Source organism: Heteronotia binoei, chromosome 13, assembly GCF_032191835.1.
Source record: "Heteronotia binoei isolate CCM8104 ecotype False Entrance Well chromosome 13, APGP_CSIRO_Hbin_v1, whole genome shotgun sequence".
NCBI classification, from domain to species: domain Eukaryota; kingdom Metazoa; phylum Chordata; class Lepidosauria; order Squamata; family Gekkonidae; genus Heteronotia; species Heteronotia binoei.
Genome location: NC_083235.1, coordinates 59,348,713 through 59,357,378, shown reverse-complemented (window position 1 = coordinate 59,357,378; position 8,666 = coordinate 59,348,713). Strand labels below are relative to the sequence as shown.

Sequence of the window (8,666 nt, the reverse complement as noted above, 5' to 3'; positions counted from 1 at the left end):
ACTCTGACTGGTTATGCCTGCCCAATGTCTCAGGCAAAGGTTCTTCACATAACTTATTATCTGACCATTTTAAGTGGACATGAACCTGCTAGGACCTCTTGCCTGTACAAAAGATGATCTAGCTATAACAGGTCAAAAAGTTTGATAATTTGCTTCTTTGCTGTTCACTATGTGAACAGCTTGTTTATTAACTTTTCCTAGCTGGCTGGGCTAGCACTTGCCGTAGTCATCCTTTAACTTAAATCAGAATCAGTATTGACATCTCCCAAGTTGCTCAAGGAGTCAGTGAGATACTTGTTCCACCCACACCACCTTTTTTTGCTCATCAGAGATGACTGCATTGACACAGCTGACCAGAGCATCGAGGTCATTCCAGGCATCAGGGGTGATGGTGCCATACAAGCAGGGCACTCTCTCAAGCTGAGCCTCCTCTTTCCGGGCACTCTCCAAAAGCTGTTCCTCGGTCACTCCAAGGCGCTGTAAGGCTTTCCTGAAATGCAAGCAATTTGTATGAAAAAAATAAATCAGAAACCAGACCTCTGATATTTAGCTCTGTTTTAAGGAATACAGGGAAAAGATGATATAGAGTTCACTTGAGGCACAGGACTAAGTTTGCCCTGGCTAGCTATATCAATGGGTATGTTAGAGAAGAAGCTGCTATCTAAGTGGAGGACATGTCTGTCCATTTAGGTGACTGGTACAGTTGCTGGCCAACTCCCTTTCAGTAGCATGATGTAACTGCCTACAGCTTATCTCTGTGCCTTCAGATATGTCACCAAATATGTAAAAGTCTACATTACCTGTAACAGTGCATCCCTTAACCCTGGCTACAAAGGGTGGGGCTGCCCTGGAATTGTACCATGGTTGGAAAGAAGGAAGCTATACCCTTTGGCTTCTTCTGAGCAGCAACACCTACCTGAATTTCTTTCCATTCTTCTCAGTGATGATGACCAGGATAATGATGGGATAGATTTCCATAGCCAGCAGTTCCTGAACTTTTTCCAGGTCCATGTCCAGCCAGCCATGAATCTTCTAGAGTTGGTCAAGGAGAGAGTTAAAGGGCATGTATATTACAGTGCTGTTCTACATTGAGCAGAATTTGCAGGTATTAGGTGAGTGGAATGGATATCTAGTTCAGTAGAGACAATTGCATCTACACCCCAACACAAATCTGCCCCATCTCTATTACCTTCTCCATTAGCACCTCCAGAGCCTGTCGTGGAATGCAACAGCTGCTATTTGTCCCTTTCTTGTCAGGGAGTACATCTCTGCTCTGTGTTTCATTCTGAAGCTCTGCAGAAACAGGAAAGAGGTTAGCCAAACAACAATTTTAAATTAGATTTTTCAAAACACAACACAAAATGTATAATACAACAAATTTCACACACAACTGCAAAAAAAAAGTTATACTAACATAAAATACATAAGCACACACTCTCTTACCTAACTTCAGAATATTATAAACAATGCCATTATCTGAATATTGGAAATTACTTCTCTGGGCCCTTTGAGAATACATTTATTTATAATAATAAGGCAGTATTTCACACACAGTGGAACCAGTCACTTTTGGAGGGAGATTCTATCTTTTTAAAATTTTACTGCTGTTGCCAATTTAGCTGTTATAAGTTGGCTCAAGAACATTCTGCATCTGAAAGAGTGCTGTACCTTTTACCTAACCCAACAGAATAATTTTTAGATCATGGGGGACATTACAATGAAAAATTTCATTAATACACTGAACTATGAATGTCCAAATAGGTTGAATTTTGGAACATGAACCAAAAATATGTCAAAAACATCTTTCAGAGATCAGCCACATCACCAACACTGATCCTGCATGGTTCTACCAGGGCTTTTTTAAAGCAGGAACACAGTTCCGGCTGGCTTGGCATCAGGGGGTGTGGCCTAATACGTAAAAGAGTTCCTGCTGGGCTTTTTCTACAAAAAAAGCCCTGGGTTCTACATATAGTGGCTAACTTGCTCGAAGTGAGATAACTATTGCAACACAATTTTAAAGAAAATTCCTTTTAAACTCATAGAAATAAGTTAGGTACAGCACAATTTCAAATCTACCTTAGTTCCTCTGAATCAGTATTGATCTGTAAGTCCCTATTCCATTTTCTAACATAAATTAAAGAAGCATTTTCCAGATTTAGTAACAAGGAATAGATTTCAGCAATCAAACCACCGGATACCTGATCAGCAGTAATTATAAACTTAAGGGCTGTTTTTTCCACTTAAACCAGCATAATTTCTCAATAATGTGTCTGCCAAATGTCTGATCTGAAATAATAGCGGTTTATTCCCAAATTTTAAAACTACTTCTTTGTAACTCAACACTTGATGATCTTTACCAGATTTTCCATGAGACTCAAAATTATTATTCTTTCAAACCTTAAATTCATGTAGTCTGAATTTGCTATGACCAATTTTGCTCTGAACTATTTTGGAGCCATGCTAGATTGAATCTCCTTGACCTTGAGATCTGATCAATGACAGAGCTGTGGTGAAAAAGGGGGAAATGTGAAGATACGATGGACTATGTGTTCTGGGATAAGGCAGTAGCTCTTACAGAAGCTGACACCCCACACTAGACATCCTAACTTGCCTAATCTTTCAGGGAACCTGGGCCAAAAAGACTAGGGGGCCCGTGGAATTACTCCTGCACCGAGGCCTTATCCAGTAACACTTCTACAATGTCTCACTGAAAGCACCTACTAGGTTAGCCTAGTCAGAGCTGTGACCTACCTGCTGGGCATTTTTCAAAGCTCTTGGAAAGGCACAGTTTATCGGCTATGATTCTCCCCGAAAGTGCTGGCACCAAGAGCACTGGCCGCGGCCGGCCAGGCCTACACGGTTTGACTAGAGTGTAGGGCATCAGAGTGAGACAGCTTCTTGTGTGGAGGCTGACCCTGGGGCACACTAGAGGAAGAAAAAGAGAAGGGGATATGAGGATGGAGGAGATCAGCATCTCATCTGCTGCATGTCTTTCTGACTCTGTTTTCAGAAAGAGGAATTAGAAGGCATCCATCAAAACAGAAATAATAATAAATAAATGTTGGGATTCCATGGAGTATCTTACAAGGAAGGCATCCTCTAACCGGCATGTTGCAGCAATGAAACACAATTCCTTTGAAGAGATGGACAAATCACTGGGCCTTAGTTTCTTTTTTATTTATATTGTTCATTCCAGTCCAAGAAAGGGAGAATGAAATGGGCACTGGAAAGCAACATGAATGTGTCCATAATCGCACATGCCCACTCTCACCAATTTCCAAAGAAATAAGCCAGGTACACTGTTCTGGAGCAGATTAGCTCCAAGATACATCCCATCATTAAATAAGAGGAAGAATTCCCACAGCAACATCAACAATCTGCCAATTTGAACTCACCATCTGGCTTGCTAGAGTCCAAAGGATTGCAGTCCATGGATGACCAAAGTGGGTTGATCTTCTTATTGTCTGTACTAATGATACGTACCAACTTTGGCTGTGTCCCAGGATTCTACAAGATAGAATAACCTCTGAACATGTAGGCTACAGTCTGAGTGATTAGCATTCTATGTTCAGTGAACTAGCTGCTCTTTGAGGCCACAATGTCAAGCCTTTATTGGAAACCACTGATATCCAATGAAGGGAGCTTTGACTTTCAAAAGCTTATTATTCCCCCCACCCCCCAAATCATGTTGTTAGTCTCTAAGAGGTGTTGCTGGACCCAAATCTAGCTGCAGTGATATCCCAGGACCCTGCTATAGGGGCACAGTAGTATTGGTTGATACTATTGGCAAAGAGAGCTGTGTATTGGTTGATAGTATTGTAGTATTGGTTGATAGTATTGGCAAAGAGAGCTGTGGTTCTCAAAGGTTTAAATAGACAATGGGGGACTTTTAAAAGAAAAATAAGGCACCAAACAAACATTAGAGTGGACAAACCAGCTGGGCACATGTAAAATAAATAAAGCAGGCAGTTCACCTTGGAGCAAGAGGGGATCAAAAAGATATGTAATGCAAAAGTATTAATAGTAGAATTTCTTTAACATGTATGCCTATTTTTGTCATCAAGCCAACTTTCAACTTGGTTGAGATTTTTTGTATAGAGAACTGATACAACAACTTCAGTACAAGCAGCGATAGCATATGGGCAGCTGCTATGAGAGTCCTCTCAGCCCCACCCACCTCACAGGGTGTCTGTTGTGGGGGAGGAAGATAAAGGAGATTGTGAGCTGCTCTGAGATTCGGAGTGGAGGGTGGGATATAAATCAAATATCTTCTTCTTCTTTGACTTGAAAGAGAACAAGGATGTAAATCACTGGAGAGTAACAAACGTCATCTTATGTTCACACCCAAACCTCCTCCCAACTTCTCCTGCAGGTGTCTGAGCATGAGACAATACTCTTGCAGCCTTCCAGTGGCCTGTGTTTTCCAGCCATTGAGTTCCTGCGTGACACTGTGTACAAACGAGCTCTATCAGGTAAAATGTATAATTAAGCACCCTTGCTATGGGTGCTAGCTGTGAGGAACTGAACTGTTTCCACAGGTAAAAAATCTCTCAATAAAATCTGAGCAAAATGACCAGGCGTCCTTTGCATAAGATATTATTTAACCAGAAACTGTCCCTTGAGGCCAGACGTGTTAGCCTGGGACGATAAACACCTTTTAAAGAACAGCATATGTTCCTGGTCCCCAGTTCCTTTTTAAAAATAGATTAGATCCAACCAGCTTTTTTGTTGGTGAAAAAGGAAGAAGGTACCTCTCTGACCACTCAAAAAGATGACACCAAGAATTATGGGACCTGCATGTTCAGAAGTCATGTGGGATGAGCACTGTAGTAGGGGTGTGAATTAGACTGAGTGGAAGAGCTGACTGGATCCAACCCCATTGTCTCACCAAATCTTGTTACTACATGGATTTTAATTATAAAGTGAGCGCTGTGCAGTCAAGGGTCCTGTGTCTAGACAGGGACTTTGTTTGTCTTGTGAAGGGAACGCCAAAGGCAGCTCCTGACAACATCAAGTTAGCCACAGAGCCAATCTTGCAGTGCGGCATTTTCATCCCTTCAGGGTTTCATGGAGCCACTAACCTGACATTTTGGCATTGTCCCATTGGCAGTATTGCAGATGGAATGGGGAAGCTGTTAATGGGATATGTTTTATATGTGATGCAGGGGAATCTTAATACAGTGTCAGTCCTCTACTAAGGGAAAAAGGTATGTATGGTGCATACCCTTAGATATGCTGTCTTGGTCTTTTCTCTCACAGTAACTTCCACATAGTCTATTGGAATTTCACAGTGGATTGTGGGAAGGACTCTTAAGCTGAGAGAAGACAATGCAGCTAATGGGATTGGCTCAGGGTTTGAAATATACCTGTAAGTCTCAGCCAGCCAGAATTATATTAGTTATATTATATATTATATATGTAATGTAATATGTAATATGTTACATATTATATATGTAAAACTAATATATATAACCAATACTTTGCCTGTATTTGTTCTTTCCTGATCATACTGTTGTCTGCCTTCAGTGTCTCTACTGTGCACTGTCATCCTGGACTGTACTCATGTCACTAGTATCGACTATACAGTGGTTATGGGGCTGTCAGAGCTCCTTCAACAATTCCGTCACAGGAGAATCTCTCTGATCTTCGTTAACATGCAGGTGTGTGAGAGCTCTGGCATGGGAGAAAGGTGCACACATTGTGGCTGGATAATTATATGTTTAAACTAATCAGGCAGGCTCACACCCCAGCATCTCTCCTTTCACAAAATAAACATATGTACAAACTTTTTCTAAATGGTGAAATGATCAAGCTTTCATTTCAGAATACAGATTGTCTGTTTAAGATACCTGCAGCTACCTTATACACCTAACTCACTACTGTTTGTTTGGTCTGGCTGAAGCTCTCTTGAGTCTCTGATCTCAGGTAGAGGTCTTTGTCAACTATGCTGCCTGAGATACTTCTAACCAGAAATGCAAAGGAGTGAAGCTGAGATTTTAGCCATGAAAATGATGGTCCATTCCTGAACCATTAGTTCATTCCATCCATTGAAGGGCTGATTTTGCTTCAGACCTCCTTAATGTTTAGTAACTTATCCAAGTTGTGTGAAAAAGCTTGGAATGTGACTGACTTGTTTCCCCTTGTCTTCCTTTTCCACAGGCTCATGTGCATCAAGTCTTGCTGGCTGCTGATCTGAAAGGATTCTATGTTTCCAGCCTGGAGGATGCAGGTGGGCAAGGCTGGAAGGGTACTGGAGGAAATCACTAAATCACTGTAAGGTTTTGCCCAGGTCCAGTCACGGGTTTAATGATGAGACTAACAGCAAACATTACATGGCAAGCGGTTAACAGTCCAGGTCTTGCCAGACAGGCGTACAATCAAAAGTTACGAGCTATTATAGATGAAGGGGGCGGCTATACACTTTCCCATGCCCGCCAAAAGTCTTTTGAAAGTTCTCTTGGAACATTATACATTTTTTTCTCAGGCTTTTGCAGCCAAGGTCGAATCTTCTCTTCAGTTGGTGCCTATCAGCGTTTCCCAGGGAAATTAGATTAAAACTGTCTCCCTGCAGCCTCTTTCCACTTGGAGCATCCTACATCATACTAACAATCAAGAAAGAAACTTCCCAAGTGTTAGCATGGAACACAAGTTAACACAGTGAAGTTAATATCATATAAAATCCTGAAATAGGTTACATATACTCTGGATTCATTAGTAGGCAATGATAATAATATCAGGGCAGTAATATCAGCAATACCAACATCAGTTAAAGAACAGCAATCATGAAAGCAAACACTGTCAGGAATTTGTTCCTGACAATCACAGTGATGCTTTTGCAGTGGAATGCTTTTGCAGCAATTATGGCTGTCTCCTGACTCCATCTTTAATTAGAGTGATCACATATTTATGGGGAACAGGTTGGATTGGTCTTACAAAAATTAAAATCTATTATACAGGACATATGTTATGTTCCTTTTTATCAGGCATGCTGAAGACAAAGCAGATCTCCAAAACGACTACTTTCTACAAAGCATTGTGTTGCCATCAGAGTCTGTGTGTATCTGTGACTCTGTGTTCAAGTGTAATACAGTGGGTAGCATTTCATTTAGATATAAAATTTACAGATCTACATTTGAAATTCATTAGATAGTTTTGGGCAAACCATTTGTTTTCAGCCATGCCAACTTACAGGGTTTAAAATGAACAAAGATTGTAATTTTTCATCAAGTGATAACACAGAACACACTGACAAATTAGGAGATGAAGGTGAGAAGGGATGAAGTTAGTTTAAATTCGTTATCAGTTGCTTCAAATTGAAATAAAGGTCACCAGATCTACCAGCTGCCTTGTACTTTCTTTAGCAATGACAGATTGGTGTATTCATTTAATCATAAACTCTTGTTATAGATGATCTGTGAATCTGAGGGATCATCTCTTGCTGAATCATTCTTCTAAACATCCTTTCCCTCCCTCCCTTCTGCAGAGAAGAGTTGTGAAGAGGAGTCACGCAGAGCCAATTAAGCTTTGTTTGATGGCGGCAACAACGTACGCAATGTAATCGAGCGAGAAAATATTGGTCTCAAGTTAATATTTGGATTCAAAAAATCTTAAAGGTACAACTTAACCATGTTCCAGAATTGTATCTGTTAGGTATCTGTAGACAAAACCTCCCTATACCAAAATTGAAGCTGGTATTATATATAGTCACTATTGCCAGGATTTTGTACGCTAAATACTGGAAGACGAACAATATTCCTAATAGGGAGGAATTTATTAACAAGTCGTTAGATACCGCCGAATCTGATTTAATGTCCACAAGATTAAGAGATGGTAATTTGCAAAAATGTCAGGAGGAATGGAAACCCGTGTATAATTGGGCAAAAAGCAGAGGTTTTGATTTGGAGCAATAAAAACTTATTCGTAATCTCATCCTTTCCATCTCCCAGGGTGTGGGTGTGGGCAAATGTGTTGTATTATTGTTATTCGTGGTTTGATTGTGTGTTGATATATGTCTATGTTTCACTTTTCTTGTTTCTTTTTGTTGTGCTTATTTCTTGTCATGTATATCTATCTCTTTTATAATAAATTTTTTTTTCCAAAAAACAAAAAACAACGTACTGCCAACATCTGGAATCATTCAGTGACAACATGGAGCTATTAATGCCTATGCAAGTTCCCAAACTAAGCATGGAGATGCGGTTCAGATGCCATAGTGATTTGTATTGTTAATTTGTGCACTTTAAGGCATTGTGCTGGAATTCTGAAGCAGCTCAGCAGGTGGGAAAGTTCACTGCGGAGGATGAAGATTTCTTCAAGAAATGAAGATAAAGTTTATTCAAAGACAACCTAATGTTGCAGGTGCAACAGAAGCTGAGGTGCCATTGTTCTGCGATAGCAGTGCCTCCAGTTGGAAAACTTATGGTTTCCTCTTGGTATCTATAATTTATTTCTAAAGTTCATTGCACTCCAGTAACATTGAGCCAGAAGAGCCGGAAACTCCCGGCGCAAAAGCCGCTCAAACTGAAACCGCCAAAAAGCAGTTTCCGTTTGCGCGGCTTTTGCGACGGGAGTTTCTGTTGCTGTTACGTGTAGAGCCTGTCCAGATGTTGTATGTTAAACAATGACTCATACACGGGAGGGTCCAACAAGGATTGTTTAATAGAACG

General features: G+C 40.5%; 1 protein-coding gene and 1 long non-coding RNA gene across 2 annotated transcripts; one reads left to right on the top strand and one right to left on the bottom strand.

Annotated features, from left to right (window-relative positions):
- Positions 1-282: 282 nt before the first annotated feature.
- On the bottom strand, positions 283-3,520 carry LOC132581015 (caspase recruitment domain-containing protein 14-like). The gene is made up of 5 exons (XM_060252035.1): positions 3,396-3,520; positions 2,752-2,925; positions 1,190-1,293; positions 917-1,032; positions 283-490 (listed from the first exon to the last, which is right to left on the bottom strand). The coding sequence occupies exons 1-5, from the start codon at positions 3,430-3,432 to the stop codon at positions 283-285; spliced, it is 639 nt and encodes a 212-aa protein (XP_060108018.1). The 5' UTR covers positions 3,433-3,520.
- A 785-nt stretch (positions 3,521-4,305) lies between these two features.
- On the top strand, positions 4,306-6,229 carry LOC132581017 (uncharacterized). Its single transcript, XR_009556107.1, has 3 exons — positions 4,306-4,472; positions 5,527-5,660; positions 6,160-6,229. It is a non-coding gene; the product is annotated as an uncharacterized LOC132581017 (long non-coding RNA).
- Positions 6,230-8,666: the final 2,437 nt, after the last annotated feature.

Coding starts and splice junctions, on each gene's coding strand:
- LOC132581015 (XM_060252035.1), bottom strand. CDS start 3,432: ATGGACTGCAATCCTTTGGACTCTAGCAAGCCAGATG. Junction 1,033..1,189: donor TGGAGGTGCTAATGGAGAAG/GTAATAGAGATG, acceptor GACCAACTCTAG/AAGATTCATGGCTGGCTGGA. Junction 491..916: donor AAGAATGGAAAGAAATTCAG/GTAGGTGTTGCT, acceptor CTTGCATTTCAG/GAAAGCCTTACAGCGCCTTG.